General features: G+C 46.8%; 1 protein-coding gene across 8 annotated transcripts in view; it reads right to left on the bottom strand.

Moving 5' to 3' along the window:
- The window catches only part of LOC102572400 (calcium-activated potassium channel subunit beta-2), a 183,091-nt gene that overhangs the window by 9,806 nt on the left and 153,795 nt on the right, over positions 1 to 19,490 (bottom strand). For 7 of the 8 annotated variants that reach the window (XM_019478516.2, XM_019478515.2, XM_059731169.1 and 4 more), the window contains 3 exons: positions 17,247 to 17,357; positions 5,744 to 5,914; positions 3,003 to 3,198 (listed from right to left, as the gene is read on the bottom strand). In XM_019478516.2, the coding sequence (XP_019334061.1) occupies positions 3,003 to 3,198; positions 5,744 to 5,914; positions 17,247 to 17,302 (423 nt within the window). In that variant the 5' untranslated portion in view covers positions 17,303 to 17,357. The remainder of the gene's footprint in view (positions 1 to 3,002; positions 3,199 to 5,743; positions 5,915 to 17,246; positions 17,358 to 19,490) is intronic. The other variant, XM_019478510.2, reaches the window with a different exon arrangement.

The following is a 19,490-nucleotide window of genomic DNA, read 5'->3' as shown; positions in this document are numbered from 1 at the left end:
TAATTAGGCAGTGGAATAACTGGCCTTGCAAAACCATTAAAGGCTTGGACTAGTTTTAATATCACTTCATCTTAATATGTGAAAGTAATTTGGTCTGCTGAACTGCTACCAGAAATAGAAACACAATAGGTTAAATCCCCCCTGGGGTGTAACTGCTTGGGAAATATTCTTAACCCAGCCTGAACTGGGCCTTTGTTGTTATGTCTACATTCAGGGTGGTGTAAAGGTCCCCAGGATATCCAAGTGCCTGAGAGTGCCTTCAAACCAGCACCTTGGAGACAAAGTTGTTTTAATGGCATTTGCATGTACTTACAGGCGCAACATTGGGCTTGCAGTAATTTATACCTGAAAATTATAGGGGCAAAGATGGAAGGTAGAGATGGAAATTTATAGGGGCAAAAATGCCTAAACTCTGACATTTAGGCCATGTTTATACTATCAGAGGACTGCAATAGGGAGTGAACGTACCACACACGCTATACCCCAGGTGGCTGTAATATTGCCTGTCTCACTATGGCACTGGGTACCTGCCAGTTAGCACACCTGCGGGAGTGAGCTTATTCGTGTGTACTCAAGTCCACATTAAGGCATTACATTATACTACATCCATTTTGGGGTGTAACATGGGCACCGTGTTCCCTTGCAGCACTCCTAAGCACCGTCTTTTGATGGTGTAGACAGACATGCCTTCTGTGCCTTGCTACACAGAGAAACACAAACAGCCATCTGCAGAAAGAAAAGCAGTTGCGGCAGTCATGACACACACAGTAACGAGCCCAGATACATAAGGTAATGAGTCACCAGCACAGATGCACTTGCAGTCTGGAAGGAAGAGGCATTCACTACAGACATTACAGGCTTCTGCATAAAGGAAGCAGATAAGTGAGCTGCCTCAGTCCCACAGGGAACGAAGTTTAGTCTGCATTTTCAGTGGTGCAGCCATAAAACTGTTTTTGGTCTATTTAGAAACCAAAAAAAAAATTCCCTGTTAATCATTTTAGGAAACAAACAAGGAGTAGGCCAAATTCTGAGTGGGTGCAAATGGAGCTACAATGATTTACACATACTGGGAGTAAAATTTTAATCTGGACAGTATCTCTGATAAACTTTCAGCATCCTTTTGCCAGCAAGAGGACCAAACTGTGTTCCCTGGGCAGCCAGGTACAACCCCACAGACCCCAGTGGACTGTACTGGTGTAACAGAGGGTGGAATCTGGCTGCCGTGTCCAAGACAGACGTAGGTCTTCCTGCTGTCCTGATATTGCATGCATATCTGTAAAGGTGTTTGAATGCAATGCATGGGTGAAGTGACCTGTCCACAGAATATAAATGTTATAGGCACTCAGGACAAGATTGTACTTTTAAGTCACAGGGGGCATTGGCAGAGGAAAGGGAGGAATAACATCAGATCAGTAGGAAATCCCAGCAGGCCCTGCCATGGGGGCAGACCTAAAGTCTCCAGCAAAGGCCCTCAGCTGTGGTCTGTGCCAGACTAACTGGAGCATGGGAGCACTTACTCCATACAGCTATCAGCAACTAATTTCAGAGCTAGCTGCTCTAAGCCAGGATGTATGGTGCCTTTAAGCAGGACTTGTGGTATTAGCTTGGCAGCTAGACCACTAGGAAGAACAATAGGGTATGTCTGAGTCCAGCAGCCTCAGTAAAATCTATTCCCTTTTTATTCATGATAGACTCACTTCAAGACTAAGGACAGAAATTGCACATAAACCAGTATAAGTGATTGGAACCCAGTTCAAATTTGTAACACAACCAAAGTTCAGTGCACACAAACTACTTTCAAAATGGCCCAAACCAGTTTAAGATAAACCTGGATGGATGTAGTATCAGACTTAGCTGATTTAGGTTAAATCGGTTTATTGAACTTCTGTCCCAGATCCCCTCCAGATTCAAGTTAACTCATAGTTGTCCAGCATCCCAGGATGCTTTGCATCTCCCCCACAACGCCCCCCCCCTCACAGGGTGGGCAGACTAGCCTTGGCCCAAGCTGTCTGCTCCAGCTGATAGGGAGGTGTGCTCTAGCACCCCCCAGCTTCTGGCCTGGACCACGGCAGGCATGTGGCTGCATTTCTGTAATCAAAAGTGAATGTCTGTTCAGTTGCTTATTGGTTCAATCCATGCAGCTTAGACCAGGGGTGGGCAATTATTTTGGGCGGAGGGCTGCTTACCGAGTTTTGGCAAGCTGTCAAGGGCTGCATTTTCCTCTCTGGTGCTAGGCAGGGGATTCTGGTTGGGAGTGGGGTGGGGCTGAGCAGGCCTTGCTGCTGGGTCCTGCCACTGGCTTCCCCTGGGTCCTACTGCCCCTGGCTCCTGTCATCTTTAACAGGCAGCCAGGAGCAAATAAATACTAATTTTCTAAATTTTTTAGGGGCCTCATGGGCCAGAGAGAATGGCCTGGCAGGCTGGATCTAGCCCCTGGTATGTATTTTGCCCACCCCTGGCTTAGACTAACTTGCAAAGATTGAATCAATTCAGCCTTGAGGTTTTTGACTATCTGTACTTAGCCCAAAAGAGTCCACGTGCCTCACACTCTATTGGAACAACTGCCCCCCTTTACTTCCCCTGTCAGGTTTAAAGAACTGCATCTGTGCGTGAACCCCTTGAACCTGGTACCTCAGGAGTGCAAAGACTGAGGCTGTGTCTCACTCCTAAGCAGAAGCTGCATGTTTGGGGGGGGGGGAAGGTGAGGGGTTGGGGTGCAGGGGCAGGTAGGGAAAGGGAGGAATGTTGAGTCCTCTCTCTCTTCTGGGGCACTGAGACACTTTGAGGCCATGACAATTAAATGATTTCCATTAATAGTCTGATTCTACTTCCCTGGCTGAACATTTACCAAGAAGGATCTGTCTGATGAGGGCGGAGGGGGGTGGGGGCGGAAGTAGGTCAGGAGCTGGAAGCCTTGCACACATTAACACAGACAATAGCTCCAGCAAAGTCAATAGCCCTCTGGAAATCCATCTGAGATGGGATTTGTTCCATTGTCCTACCTCAGAATTAATTTTCATCGTCTCTTCTGTGTGGTAAAGTAGGAGCTTTTGTCCAGAAGAAGTTAAGTTCACATACACCTGTAGGCAGGGGTACTGAGAGTTTTTCCAGCAGTCCGGACCGCAGCTAAACGAGCAGTTAAATGTTTCTGTGACGGATGCGTTGAGGAGTGTGCACTGAGCCTCTTCTGTCCAAACACTAGGTAGAAAAGAGAGAGGTTAGACAACACCCAGCAAGAATGGGCAGTGTGCACTACGGACACCTTTGCCTTTCACTCCAGGCTACAACAGGGAGACCCTATAGTTGTTGCCTGCATTGGTCTTGCTTTCCAAGTACGCCCCATACATCACAGGGTGAGTCGATAGTTCTGTGGCACATGAAGACTGTATGTCAGAAGTACAAATCCGGTGGCTTGATATGCAGTACTTCCCTCCAGAGGTGAAAAGCAAAGGGGACTTTAAGTGTGGAGGGCATTTCCATGAGAATAAAGGCAACAAAGGCATCTAAGAACAAATGCAAAATGTGTGCAGGAGACCACAAAGTATGTATGATTCACTCTGTGAGAGTAACCATTTTGAACTAACTTTCAGGCTGCAGGGTCCAATTCACCTTAAAAGGCTTGCAACTTAGAAAATAACCTCACACTTACATAGATGTAGTGTCTCGCTTAGCTCTATATGAAACTCTGCCGTGGGGAAGATTTTTCTAGTTCAAATTTTCAGTAGCTAAATCACCTGGTGAAATCACTGCTGAGAATTTCTGGCATACTTTCCATTTATAGGAGATGAAAAGTGGAGTAGTTACCCATTTGAAGTCCCAGTTATGTACCTGCTGGTGCACCCTATTTCTGCAGTGAGATAGAAATGAAAATACACAGTCCAAGTCTAGATGTTTCTTAGGGGCAAGAGTTACTGGAATGACACAACAAGCTGTTTTTTAAAAAGGTCTGGTGGTGTCCAGAGGGGTTCCTCTATCCTCCAGCATGTTCGAATTCTTTCCCATTTTACTGCTTTTGTTATAGAAAGGGTCCTCCCTTCCTGGCACAGAAAAGCTGGGTTGTAGCTTCCTTCAGAGTATGCCAACCCACTTCTTGGTATAGTATAGCATCCCATCATGGGCATACTCTGATCCACACCACATTTCTACTCAACTCCTGGACCAACATGAATGCTTCCTAGCTTTCAGAGTCTTTGCACCTGGCACTCTATCCGTTAATACCTATGTTCAATTTGGTTACGATCACTCTGTTAAAATGATCTGTTAATAATCCTTTTATGAAAATATTAACCTCTTGGATACTTGCCCCTCAAGCCAATATGGTGGGGAGCTGCTCTATCCGTGGGAGGGCGAGCTAGTGGTGACAGGAGAAGAACTGACAGCAAAGCCTCTTGGGTTCTGGTCTTGGCTCCTTCCCTGTCATTTCCCTCTGCTTTGTCATACCTCTGCACCGCCTACCTCATAGCCGAGTTGTGAGGCTTGCTTAATTAATATTTTGAAATTAATTAATATTTTTGCTTCGATACCTTTGGACAATTTTTCACATCGTTGACGGCATAACTCAAAGGAGTGGGGCTGACCTTAATAGCCTTTATAATTGGCAATGATATTGCTAAGATGGTCTTGCAGACAGAGGGATTTTAAAATGTAAATACTCTTGGCTGTTTAACTAGCCTTTATCTCTATCTCCAAAACTAAATTTTGCCTGTGTTTTAAAAAGAGCAGAATAATCCCATGACAGAGAATAAAGATACTGAAGATAAGGGCAATTAACCCTCGTGCATCAGGCTTCATCCTGATCATTGCAGGGGTCAGGAAGGAAAATCTTCTTACAGATACACTATAACAAAACATATGCCTCCCCCTGCTCCTCTGAAGGATCATTGGATGCTGCCAGAGGCAGGGTGGTGGGTTTGATGGACTCATGGTCTGATCCAGAATGACACATTTTTCATTCCTACGTCTTCACTGATCAGAAGAGAAAAGTGTTACCAGCAAAACTGTTACAAATCTAGGGTGGGTTGGGAGTCGGGCTGATGCTTGAAAGCTGCTTTGAAACATAGCTAATGAATCATAGGCCAAGTTTCTGTTTCTTACCTAAGGGCAGCTGTGGAATGACTAGAGAAAAATTAAGGGTGGTATAATAACTATGAAAAATGATGTCTCACTTCCCAACATCTCACTATATGTCAACTAGGATTTTACTTGTTAAAATGAAGGCATTAGCCAACATGGCAAGCTACCTGCTATAAAACAGCTTGATCCCTTTCCCAAATTAAAACTCCATTTTTCATTGCAATGTGTATTGTTTCTCTAGGCTGCTAAATATGATCGTTGCTCCCTCCTGGATTAGGCAGCGGCTGTGTTTCACAGAGATAGCCATGGAGTAGTTTATGGGCTTCAATAGGCCACAGATGAACTGCCCTGGATATTACATGAAAGCCATACGGTGAGGGAAAGGGGGTATTGAGAATTCAGAACTGTGCGTTTCCCTCCAACTCTAATTAAACTGAGGTTAAAATGTAAAGCCAATAATCAGCATACACGGACATGATGCTTATACTAGCATAACTCCCTTGGTTTTGGTGGGGAGATTCCTGACTTATACTGGTGTAACTAGGAGCAGAATCAGGTCTTGCTTGACTAGAGGGAAAACCATAAAAAAAAAAAAAAAGGTCAAAGTGGGAACCCACGTGAAGTGAGCAGAAGCAGAGAGACTGGAAACAGGGTAACAATATAAATTTACCTCTGCATATATGAACGCAGCAGTGTGATTCCCAGGAGGAAGTACATCATAATGGAGCATGCCATCATAGCCAGTCCTAGGAGTATGGCCCGGTCTTCTCCAGCTTTCAGAGCCGTGACTGTTTTCCTTTTGTCCAGTAGATCATGATCCCTGATTTTTTGGTAAATATTTCTGAGGTTGAAAATAATACATTCTTATGTGAAGTTCACATTTAATCAACGAACCCTCTAACGGGTGGGTAGTTCCACCTCCATACCCATCTCGTGGGAGAGAAAGGCTTAAGGTTCCTCAGTGGTCCTTTTCATTGGCTTCACTCTGACCTGGCAGGGAACTTATTCACCTCCAAAATAAATTACAGCCATTTCTGAAAAGGTAAAAACCTCTTACTGCAAAGATAAACATTTAGAGACTTCACTGTGCCAACTTGGTAAATCTATCCCTCATGGAACTTGGTTGACTTTTTGGAGTTGTACCGCTGTTGAGTTGACCCATCAACTCCTGCCCCATTCCCGCAAATAATACTAGGTACTTTTGGTGGATATTGTCCTTGGGTCCACATTAGTTCTGCTACCCAGGCCAGTGTCTCACAACACCATAAGATCTTGCCATAAAGGCAAGACTTGTGGCGCTCTATGTGCCATAAGTCTGAGCCTGAGGAGGACATCCACCAACAGATTTTTAAGGGAGCCGTTTTGTTCTGCTATTAAAAAACCACAACAGGTTATTCCTCCCTGTAGCTGAGAGAGTCATTTTCTTATGTGTAAATGCTTCCTCTCCAGGCGTTTGATGATCAGAGGTCATAGGGACATAGCGATGAAATAGGAAAGTATTTGAGTACATTTCAAACACACTCAAACTTTGTGGGTTTAAAATGTACTTACAGACCTGAGGCTGGTCAAAAGCTCCTGTGTTTTCTGTTACGACTCTTTTGACTCATCCAGGCAGCACGCGATGTATGTGAACTGCATACCTCTGAGCCCTGGCACCACCATAAAATGGCCATAGTAGCACACGCAGGAGTAGTTCCTCTTCTACTGTCTGTAAAATGGCAGGTGAGCAGCATCAACATGAGCATTATTTTGGGTTCTGACAAACCCACAACTCATCTATGCTGAAACTGTAAAGTTTCACTTGCCCTTATAAAAAGGATAATATCATCTACAATAATAGATCAACACAATGACTTTTAAGTAGTGTTACTGCATCCTACAGGCATAGTAATGTAGTCACATTTATAAGCATTGTTTTTGATGCAAAATCATAGACGGGACTGGGCCCGCTTCCAATGGGGAAAAAGGTTTATCAAGACGTTCTTCAGCCTTCATAATACTATTGATGAAAATGTATTGATGTTTCTTTATTATGTTTATGACTCATCTACTTTTCTTTGAACTTTTCTTGTCATTACTTTCTCCAGATAATTTTCCTTCTGAAGTTTCTAAATTCCCTTCAAATTTACTTTCTTTGATTCCCTTAGTTTCTCTTCAAAAGCCAGTTCCTTAAAAACTTGATAATATTTTCCTACTTGGAAACAAAAGGGTAATTCATCCCATTGAGGTTTTCTTCAGTGTTGTCAGAAATATTTTGTGACTTCTTGGACTCTTGCCTTCAAAGAAGTGATGTAAAATAATAATCAAATGCTACTTTCCTATTATTTATCAAAATGTATTTAACTCTGATAGCTGCTATTAAGATTTGCTTTGTTCCCAAATGAAAGCAGGCAGAAAGGTAGCAATAGTCATACAGTTCCAGAACATTAGCCAGTCACCCAGCATATCTTATGTCAGTCTGTAGACATAAAATAGACATGGTGCAATCAGTCATTAATGTCACCAGAACAACTGGAACATAAAAGTGATTCAAATGGACGATTTAAAAACAAATAGCTAATTGAATATGGTTACTAATGTTTCCCACATGGCCTGAAGCCAAGAAATGTGCAGTGAAAGGTAAAAAGATGGACTACAAGGTATGTTGTAGAAACAGTCTATGAGCATTGGATAGTAAAAATCTGCTGATTCAGTTTAAGACTCATCAGCCATGGCAAATAAGTATCTGTTGATGGGGTCATGGTCCTTAATATATTTGATCTAATGGCTTTTTCCTTGAAACACTGCAATAAGTAAGTTGCTATGAATATTGCAAGTACAGGGCTAAATGGTTTTGGTGCAACAGCCCTAAGAAAGGGGTGCTTTCAGTCCAGATGTATCAATTCAGAAGCTGCCCCAGAAGATACTACTAACGGGGCATAGGCAGAAGTTATATCTGTCATGCAATTGGCCCCTTGAAAGTGCTCTACAGCTGCACTGTGACATGTGTGCATGGCTGAAGACTGCTTTAAAAGTGGCCATTCGTGCAACAAATTAAGCCTTACTTAATGAGGGATCAAATGAAGGTGCTCCAAAGTGAAGCACCTTAGGAAACTTGTGTTCCCTGGGGTCAATCTGTCAATGCAATTGGGGCTGAGCTGATACAGCCCAGTCCTGCCCCTGGTGCTGTCTGCAGGAAGGGCCGCGGGAGGGGAGCCGAGGGATGGGGTTTTTCCGGCCTGAACTGGGGGTGGGGGGTGCTGCATGAGTCCAGCTCTGATCACAGGACAAACAGGCAGGCTCGATCCTCCTCCGCTCCTCCCCGCCACAACAGGTGAATTTCTGGTGGGTCAGGGGAGGGGGTCACTTTATGCAAAGCACCATGAGTTAGAGCGGGGACTTGCATGTCTGTCAGGACCCATGGTGTCTGTACCTCATTGAACTGTGCCAGCTAGTGCCACATGGAAACATACCCAGCACATTTGTGCAGCATTCAGTTCTCAGGAAAGATCAGTAACTGTCACGTAAGTGCAGTTCCTCCAATAAGTGCTGAGAACTGGCTGGGGTGGCCCACACAAGAAGCTGCGTGACGCTATTTCAGTGTTGGATACAGGTTGAATGAGGGGTAGGGCACGTTTTCATGGCATGAGAGTGCACATGTGCTTTAAGTCACAATTCCTCCCCTTCTTTGTTCTTGACCAAGCTGGGTCTTATGGATATGTAACTTGCTGCTTACCGATACCCGCTAAGACCTGACTATTCTGATGCTGTCCCTGTGCCAGCCGGAGAGCCAAAGGGCTGGAAGCCAGGGCTTTGCATCGTTCTTGCCTTTCCTGCCTCTCAGTGGGGAGGAGGAGGATGACACGTGGCACTTGCTTACTTTGATGAACGCTCACCCAGTGCTTGAATAGCCTGTGCTGCAAAGATAGGGGGGTTCCTACTCTGCCTCACTCCCACAGCTGGTTCAAGTCACAAGCTAACCTATGTGCAGTGCATTCAGCAAAGCACCATAACCTCAGCTCACTTGTGGCAGCAAAGTCTTTCTGTGGGTTATCCTTCATGCCCCTGCTAAAGTCCAAGCCACTCTACATGGCTTTGTGGCACAGTGGCTTGTGCATGCCTGTGCTTCTTTGCTGGATAAAATTGGTCATAAGGGTGAGTTATTGGCACAGTCAAGTTGCTGCTCTTGCTTGCTGAGCACAAGTGCTGTGTTAGGCAGCTGATCTCTGGTCTCACTGCTGCATAGCCACAACGAGCTGACTCCAGTGGTGTGTATTGATGGAGCCACAGATCACTCCAGCCTGGACATTACAGCTTGGTGACTATGTCTAAAAAATGTGATAACAGTTAAAAACTCCCCCAAATGTCTAGTGCTTTTTTCTTTTAATAACAGAATCCAAGGTGTGAGAACATGATCATCTTTCTGCCATTTATATAAAGGAATTAATGGCTAAATCCTATTTCACTGTGCACCAAAATGGCACAGATGGAGTCATGTTAACTGCTGTCTTTGGCACTTACGTACAGTTGGAGATTCAGCTCTGGGTGTGCAAGTGTGCAGGTGCCCATTGAGCATGCTTAGTAGGGCTGTGCTATGGCTGGGTAGGTGCACGGTGCAACAGGATCACCCAGGTACTTGTGTAAGCCTGGGTAATGAGAAACCATAACTAGCAGGACTGGAGGAAGAGAAAGAAAATGGCCCTCATGCCTTTTAGGTTGGAGGAAGAGTGTCCAGAGAAGAGCTGGAAAAGAGTCTGGTTAATGCCTCCCCTCTGGCCTAATGGTTGGAGCACTTTCAATGGGAAGCAGATGTTGGTTCAAACACCCTCTGAGTGAGGGGAGCCTCCAACCTGGGTGTCCCTCTCTCTGGGCCAGTGCCCTAACCACTTGGCTACTGGGCGAGAAGGCAGGAAGGCCCTCTTCCCCCCACTGCTGCCACTGCTGGGTGAAGCAGAATCCCAGCTTGCCAAAGCCTGCAGGTAAGCAAATGCTTGTGCCACCGAGGCACCTAAAAGTAAATGGGATGTGGCCCTCAATATGTCAATGAGCCCAAGAAGACACAATTCCTTGCTCTCCAAATTGCTTCTGCTGCCATTTGCCCTGCTACCCATCCAGCTTCCCCTTATCAGGTTGGTCCTGTGGTACAGCATGGCTCCCCACAAGCTCTGAAGCAACTTGGCTGTTGTGTGGGATGAGGTAGTGGTGAAGGGCACATAGACTCTTCCTCTCTGCGCTCTCTACAGCAGCAGGGCAGGGCCCTCCAGCAGTGTTGAGAACAGTACCTTGCACACCTAAGTCCAGGTGAGGGTTCAGGAAGACCTTATGTGAGGACAGTAGGCAGCACAGACTATATTTAGTCATCCTGAGACCTGCAGAGGCAGAGAGAACTACAGGGTCTGTCAGAGTCCAGTAGCTTTCACAAAGAAATCCATTTATACTCTTCACAGCCAAGAACTATTTCTGCTCTAAGATGAGGAACATTGCCTTCACTTTGTAATAGCTTGGCTGATGGGAAGGGGCCTGGTAAATGCACGGTCTTGAGGACCTGGTCTGTTGATGTAGGGTCAGACCAGAACTCCTTCAAGATGCTAAAGTGGTTAAGATACATTAGGGGGAATTGCATACTGCATGTGTTTAAAGGAACAGTACGGTGAACTACAGAGCTCTCAAAACCTCTACACCACCAACTTGGGTCATCTTCACCCATCATACTTGGCCACAATGGCTAGTCTACACTGGTGCTTCCAGGGAAGCTGTTTTTGAGCATGCCCTGCTGACCCACTCCTGTTTGCACTTACCAAACGCAGAAGCAAGGCAGGGAAGCTGCTCCAGGATTAGGTGGGTGCAGACAGAAATGCAGCTCCCCGCTGTAACTGAGAATGCTTTGCAGGAAGTGCTTTGAATTACAACCATCCCCCAGACCAAACAGAAATTCACTATTGGTCCTAGGGGGAAGGGGAATCTAGCTGCTGGCTATGGCCTGCAGCCAGTTTCCCCTAGCAATGGCCCCTCCTCTCTCCCCGGCTGTCCCTGTTTCAGAATGGGAGGGGGGAAGAGGAGCAGGAGAAGCTCATTCTAGGGGTTCCCCAGCCAGTGCTAGAGGGAAGAGTACACCCACCCCACCAGCCAGTGGAGGCTGAAAAAACTCGAGACCAAACTCTCTCTGCTCCCTTTCTCATTCTGAAAACAGTGAAAGGCTGTCAGGCAGTGCAGACACAAGTTACAGAAGATGCTATGTTTTGAAACATCTTCATATGAACACTCATGCAATGAGGGTTCAGATTTTCATCCGATCAGCCATTTTTGAAGCAGTTTGCAGCCATGCACTTGTGTTTGATCAAGGCTATAAACCACTTTCTGTGACCAGACTGGCGAAAATTGTCACTTCTGTCTGCACCCTGTATGTAGATGTACAAACCAATTTCTACCCTCTCCTTTGCAACTACGAGCTACAGGTCCCATCTGAAGAGATGTTGCCTTCTGCAACACCCAGCATGTTCATTAGTACTTCAGATGCTCATTCTCTCTCAGGGTTAGATTTTGTATTGGCAGGATCTGGGAATGAAGCAGATGTGATGAACGGGGATCTCAGGGTTGCTCCCTATTTCAGACATCCCACATGAAATATCTACAATCATCTACTACCCAAGTGACCAGGATATATTGGATTTAAAAAACCCCCACAAACTCATCTACGAAGCCTAAATGAACTGGCTAATTGAGACGCTGGCTACCCTGACAGCAGAGTCATGTGGGAATCAGGTAGGGATACACATCTGCCTGAATTATTCGGAATGACTTTGAAACCTGATTCAGTTCTCTGATATCACAATTATTATGCAGATGCCAGTCAAACTGCCTCATGCTAAGGGTTTGCAGGAAATCCTTGAATGTAGAGGTCAAATAAAAACCTGGATGTTACCTGCAGAAATCCCGGTGCTAAGTGCTCAGGGACTTTCTGTGCTCTGCAGCTGATTTCTTTCTATTATTTTTTATACAATATGTCTGGTTGAATCAAGTTTTGTTGTTATGAGATCTGCAGCGACACAAGAAAACTCACCGTGGTGCCTGATCCAAACCCCAGTGAAATCTGTGGAAGGAGGCTCCCTGATGTGAATATGCTTTGGAGCAGGCCAAACAGGACTATCTAAATCCTATCTAAAACAGAGGTGGCCTCACCTTGGAGTGGCTTCAATCTACCTGCCCCCCAACTCCAGTGGGGCTAAGAAAACTCCTGAAGACCTCTCTCTCCTGCCTTCTCCCCACTCCCATCCAGAGACAGTAACAGAGCTAGCGAGGGGCAAAGTCAGGCAAAGATGCAGCCTCTCTCCATGGATCAGCTCCAAATTGGAGCTGATTCTCCACCCTTCTGATTCAACACCTAACATCTGTTGGGTCAGGAGGATCAGACTAACTTAAGCAGGCAATTATTTCAGGCAGAGGGCCACTTACCAAGTTTTGGCAAGCCGTTTAGGGCTGCAAGGGTAGCCCTGCCCCTTGACAGGTGCCCCACTCCCTGGTCACCATCTTGGGACTGGAAATCCCACTCCCTACCCCTGACCTTTGACACCAAAAGTCCCTCCCTTTGTCACCCCCAGAAATACTCCTTTCAGCAAGGGTTTGCCATCTCTGAACCAGAAAAATACCAAATTATGTTCTAAAAATCAAACATCTACTACAACATTCATTAGTTTAATTTGAGAAAAATATTTTTGTCCTGATGTGTTTGTGTACTGTACCTAGAGGTGATTGCACAATAGCTTAAAATGAAGTCTTACTCTTGTATATTGTGGTGGGGGGGTAGGCTTGTGGGTATGTGGGGTGTGTGGGGGGAGTTTGTGGGGGGTGGATAGGCATGGGGGATGTGTGTGTATGTGGGGTAGGGGAGCATGTGGGTGTGTGTGTGGATATGTGGTGTGGGTGGGTATGTGGGAGTATGTGGGGGGGAGGGTGGCTGGAGCTCCCCATGGTAGGCAGAGACCCCTCAACACTCCTCCAAACCCAGGCTCTGTACTCTTGATGCTCCTGGCCTTGGGGCACCAACATGGCCCCTTGCTCCCATTCACAGCCACTTCCCCCTCCATCTGCCACCACTGCCCTTCTGCCACTTCCCCATTCCCCTCCCCAGCTTGCTACTCTGGTACCATGTCCCAGCTGCACGGCCGAGACTGCAGGACACAGGAGGAGCTGGATCAGCCCAGCTGGCACTGCACGGAGCTGGCCAAGAATCACAGTGGCCAGGCCAGCTCCTGCTGCATCCTGCAGTCCTAGCACTGCAGCTGGGAACCACATGGTGCTGGAGCGACCGGTGAAGGGGTGGAGGGGAGCAGTGGCAACGGTGGGCAAGTGACTGTGGCAGGTGAGGGGAGTGGGAGTGAGCAGGCAGGAGGAGTGCAGCAACAGCTGGGTGAGAGCACAGGGCTGTGCCAGTGTCCTGGGGCCAGTGCCAGCAGGGCCCAGAGTGGGGTGGCAGAAGCACAGGGTGGGGGCTGCCAAGGGCTCTGGAGCTGGGTTGGGCTGCACCAGCAGGGAGAGGAGGAGCTGGTTTGTCTCCAGATCCCCTGCTGACCCCTGCCCCACACTTCTGCCACCCCGTTCTGGGCCCCTGCTGGCCCTGGTCCCAGTGCACTGGTGCAGACCCTATGCTCCCTCTGCACTCCCACACACCACTCACTGTCCCTTTCCCTCCACCTGCTGCAGCTTTCAGTGCTTCCCTGCCTGTGGTTGCTTGGTTCTGCCAGCGGCTTCTTTTGGGTCCTACTGCCCCTGGCTCCTGTCAACTTTGACAGGCAGCCAGGGAAGATAAATATTAATTTTCTAAATTTTTTAGGGGCCCTGCAGGTTGGGCAGAATGGCCGGGTTGGATCTGGTCCTCATGCCATATTTTGCCCACCCCTGGTCTAATTCATGGCAATTCCTATGAATTGCCATGAGTTAGACCTGGGAGCTGCACTTCTGTTTGCACCCTTGTAAAATGACTTCACTCAGGAGTCCCAAAACTGCCTGAAAAAACCCCAAACCAGTCAATGTTTAAGATGAGTAGATAAAATACACACATTTAGGCTTCAATCGTGCCAACACAGGCCTGTGTATTGCTTCCTACAGGGAAAGTAGCTTGCTCATTTGTGTAAAGCCACTCAGGTATATAAAAGTGTTTTCAGGATTAAAGCCATGTAGTGCTTATCTGTTCATGTGTGTCCCCTCAAAAAGCTACATTTGCAGAGCCAGTTATACCTCCATCTTGGTGTTTCAGGCCATAATTTTCTAGTCTGATGGTTGACGAACAAAAATTCTGCTGAAGGGATCATTATGAGAGGAGGGTAGGGGGGTGAAGAAATTGTTTCATTTTGACTTCCATTTTGATGTTTCAACAGGACAATGTTTCGTTTTGAGTTTTGTTTTGTTTCGAAACCACTGTTCCATTTTGAAACTGTTTTGCTGTTTCAACACTGTTCTGACGTTTCACCCATAGGCTATAATGGGGAACCACAAAACTGCCTATAACTTTGTCAGTTCTTGCCTGCTTAGGATGGAACTTGCAGAGACAGTAGCTCCTTCTGAGGCCATGAAGCCTGCCAAGTTTCAAGGACATACGTGCAAGGGTTTCTGGGAAACTGCACCTCAAATTCTTGAAAACAAAACTTGCGTTGTGTGTGTGTGAAGGCACAGCAGGGTGAAAACTGTCCGGATGGCAGTCCCTGCAGAGGCCACAAAGCCTGCTAAGTTTCAAGGAGACAGGTTCAGGGGTTTCTTGGAAACTGAACCTCAAGCTGCTAACAAGTAAAACTCGAGTTCGAAATGAGTTGAAACAACAGCAAAATGAAACAGCTGGTGAAATTTTGCACAGCCCTAGCGAGCGGTATGGGTGGGGGGGGGGAAGAAGGGAGGAAGGTAATTCTCTGTAATTCATTCCTTATTTGAAACGGTGATTTTGTAGGTGCTAGAAATCACTGAACATGTTAGCAGTAGAGTTCATCCCATTGGCAAAATACTTCCTTTGTTAACTCCTCTCCTTTTGTATTTCTGAGACTTTAGTTGAGATGCTCTGATTACAGTTTTCTGTTCCATTCTGTTCACTCTGCTGTGGTATCTATTACTTCTATGGCACTTATAGCGTCTGATACATGGGTGCTCACAACTGACTGCGAAAAAACCCACTACAGCCATGTCTACTATAGCAGGGGTAGGCAACCCTTGGCACATGTGCCAGAGCGCGGCAGGCAAAAACATTTTGCTTGGCCTCAGGGCAGACAGAGGGGAAGAGGCCAGGGCTGCGCTGCCACAACAAGGATCAGGCCCTCGCAGCTTCCCCCACCACCCACCCCTGGCATGTCAACATCTAACAAGTCGAGGCTGCGGGTGTTTTGGGCACTCTGCCCAAAACTGTTGCCTACCCCTGTACTATAGTGTCACTGCAGGAAGCGGTGCTGAGACTTCTTCTGGGTGTATAATGCTAGCTGCTGTATGGTACTGCAACCTAGAAGGGCAACATGGAAGGCAATGGCCAAATTCTGATTGAGATGAATCAGAGTAAAATCAGGCCCGCATTGCTGTAACTTCCTTCATGTAGAAGAATGTAATGGATAATGCACAGTGTAGACGCTGCCTGACATCCTCAACCTCCTGGCTGAGGAGGGCTGCTGATGGGTACCCAATGCAAGTGGGCTGCCATGTGCTAGGAAGAGCTGACTACTTGCTGTATCTGTTTGTGTGGCATGATACGAGGGGGTTGACTGTCAAAGGCACTGAGTGCTGACAGCCTCAGTAGCATGGGGTGCTCATTACCTCTCTGAACCACATTTTAGTAAATATCTATCCCAGGTTTAATCCGTATCTCCGTATCAAGGCAGAGGGATGTATTTTCTCAGAGCACAAATCAATGACGAGGGAGATTTGTGAGGGCACAGGAACCAGCGAAGTGCCCAGTTTCTAGGGGCAGTTTATAGGAGTTAGCCACCAAAGTGACCTTTGCAAATCTCCCACTAAATACTTCACAAAAAATACAGGTTTGTTAGGACCAGATTTTCAAAGGGTGCAATGCCCACACGCGAACCAGATTTGCAGAAGAGCCCCGCTCCCCTTTCCACATCAGAATGAGCAGGCAGATTTTCCATGTCGAGTCCATGTCGGGCACTGAAGGCCACAAGCATATTTTCTAAAGCAGATGCCAGAAGTAATCTCTCATTAGAATTAACAGTGTGCTCTGCTAATTGGCGGCGTGGAGGCATTTTCCTCTGTTTTTGTTTCACCGAGGTCTGAGTTTTTGTGATTACATTTACTAGTGTCTGCAAGGGCAACAGAGGAGAGAAAAGAGGAAGAGAAAAGAAAGGGAAATGTGCCCAGGTTGTGACAAGACAGGCTGTCTGGCGAATCTCTCTACAAAGGGGAGATATTTTGGAAGGACGAAGCTGAGCATTACCAGGCTATTGTTCTTTCATCAGTGAGATTTAACTTCTTTCATTCCCAACTGAGTGCTCCCTTTGTCTGTGCACTTTAAACCTCTCCCTCCCTTTCACTCTCCTCTGTGTAATTCCCCCCTTCCCAAGGGAGATCTAGTTAACTTGTGTTACTCCTGTCTCCTTCAAACCAATCCTCTCCAGCGGTACTGATTAAATGAACTGGCCATTTCATAGAAATCCCTTCATCCTCTTTGTCTTCAGCTTACAATTGTTCAATGATTCACTTACCCACACACACGTACACACACGCTCAAGAACTCTCTAATTCAGTCCAGACTAGGAAGGGTGATAGGGTGATGTTCTCATTGAAGATGGCATGGAGAGGGTCATCTGAGTGGCAGCATGCTCCTCAGCTGAGGAATAGGAGCTGGAAGCCTGATGCTTTGCAGAAGGTACTATGTCTCCAGTAGCTGGTGTGGGTTGTGCTCATGAGTTGTAATGAGTACACTTTTAAAAAGGTGTGCCAGCCTCAGAGGTGCTCACCATGCAAGTGGTCTTGCTAGGGACAAGACACACCTGGGCCACACCTCCAGTACATCAGATCGCTCCATTTTTAGTTAGACTGCACCAGAGATCACCTATATTTATCAAGGCGACCTATTCTCTGGGGACATATAATCTGTGGCTCTCCCTCCCACCCTGCACTACCATACCAGGGCAACCAGGATTTGACTTTTCATATAAAACAGATTAAGAAACCACCCCAAACCCCAAATAGACATCGATGCAATTTACCTTTTTTCATCATGTCTGTAAGAGGTGGAGCCCCGGCCACTGGTCCAAATAAACATCTTAGAGGATTGCCCGTTGGTGCCTTTGCCTACTGTGGAGGGACGACGGAAGGACCTAGGAGTAGATGGAAAGTCTTTATCACGGTTTGTCTGAAACATGCCAGACCACGCTGCATCCATCACGCCAAGTCCCCCCGGTCTGGGCTCTGATCAGCGCTGGGAGTGCTCAGTGGGCTCTGATCCGTGGAGATGGGCCTTCTGATTATTCAAGGTGATATGTAAAATAATGGAGATGACCTTTCTTTTCTCTTCCAGGAACTTTAATTGAGATTAAATTATCCTCTACTTCTCTCTCCCTCTCTCTCTTTTTAAGCTAGTACTAGCTCCTGTCAGAGATAAGACAGCATTTTGTTGCCTGTATTTGCTGCTTCTACAGACGCTTGTGCTGGATTCACAGTAGCGCTTGCATGCGCTTTGGAGAGTGAAAAACTTCACGTTTGAGTGTACGCAGCACTAGCTAAACACGACTATGGAAACCTGTTCTATTCCCATCACTTTTTGCATGTGTTCCTACCCACCCAGGCTCTCTTTATCCATTTATTCTAAGTAGAAATGGATTTGAAATAATTATGTGAGCCCATGGCGTTTCAAGAATGCTCCAATCTGTTACCAAACCTGTGGTTAAATCGAACTGCAGTAAAATCCCTCTCCCAGCTGCCACACTGATTGGCGCCTCTCAAGAGAATCATAGCAACTTGACCAGGTGCTCCATCGCTACTTGTGGCCATTGATGCATGCAGAGTAAATGTTCAGGACAGGTTGTTTTTCTTTCTCTGTTGTTCATATAATGGATTAACTCTTTGATCTCCAGGAAATTGCTCCTCGGTACCATCAGGCATAGGCTGATCTTTCTGACACTGGATTCTACCGTTCCCCCACCATTTCTCAGGGCGAAATATAAATGACAAGGCTGGATGTTTTTTATTAGTCTCAGTTCTGAGTCCCTAAAGCAGGCAAAACTCCCAGAGACCATTCCCAATGCTGCAATTCAGGCTTTCCTTGATTGATTAACTTGTTTTGGAAATGTTTCTGATATCAATTTAAAAGGATCCCTTTTCACACGAGCAAAATTCATGGTCCACACCTGCTGAGCTGAAGGGTGTGCAGTTGTTGCAGAAGCAGAAAAAGCACTTTGTTTTTTAAATTGGCTACCAGTTAATTTCCTCCTACCTTCTCCTTCAGTGCCATAGCAAGGAAGTGTGATGCCTGGGTAGCAGCCAGCCCTTGCCCTGTGCACAAATCCAGGGGGCACATGCCCCCCCATGCTTGCCTGGGAGTGCATAGAGCGGTGGGACCCCCCCAACCAAGCCACTCGCTGCTTCATCCCACACCCTGCCCCAGCTGGGCAGCACCTGTTGGCGCCCCTTTGCTTTGGCACCCAAGGCGGTCGCCTCGCTCACCCTTCCCTTGCTATGGTACTGTTCTCCTTCATCTACTTTGCTTCCAGCTCCCTCCCATCCTTGTGGCTTTATACTTCCTTATGTGTTCCCCTTCTCCTCTGCCCAGTATAACCTCCCACTTCATTCCTGCTGAGCACGTGCTCACTCCTTTTTCTGTATTTCCTTCTTACCATCTCCTACCCAGAGACTTCCCTAAATACTCCCGCAGCACAACTGCTGCCCTGTGTTCCCTCTTATTTTTGTGGCAGGACTTGAACCATTTCACTCCGATCTTGAAGTCTGAAGTGGGGAGAAATTCAAGGGGAAGAGGTGGCGGATACAGGGAACTGCTTAGGACATGCCTCTCTCCCCATTTCTAAACCAGTTACATCTCAACCAGTTCTGAACCTTCATCCTTTCAAAGAGGGGACTTCAGTGTAGCTCAAGGGTTCTCAACCTTTTTTGGTCAGTGTACCCCCAGCGGCTGGTTGAGAAGTGGGGGTCCCCCAGTAGGCAGTCGACAAGCAAGGAGGGGGGTTCCCCGACTGGATGGACTTGGGCTCAGGGGAGTGGTTGTTGATGTGAAGTGCTGGATGGCAGCAGTGGCCCTGCCCCCTGCACCACTGCTTCCTAAGTAGACCCGCTTCTCCATGCCATCGCCGTGTACCCCCTGGGACCTTCCCAAGTACCCCCAGGGGTATGTGTACCCCTGTTTGACACCTCTGGTGTAGCTTATTGCTGCTCAGCATCTCACAGGCTGGGGCCTTACATTGTAAACTCCTTCTGGGCAGGAGCCATATCTCACTGTG

The sequence above is a fragment of the Alligator mississippiensis genome, chromosome 7, assembly GCF_030867095.1.
Source record: "Alligator mississippiensis isolate rAllMis1 chromosome 7, rAllMis1, whole genome shotgun sequence".
NCBI classification, from domain to species: domain Eukaryota; kingdom Metazoa; phylum Chordata; order Crocodylia; family Alligatoridae; genus Alligator; species Alligator mississippiensis.
The sequence above is the reverse complement of the archived record's forward strand: the minus strand, read 5'-3'. Positions and strand labels throughout refer to the sequence as shown.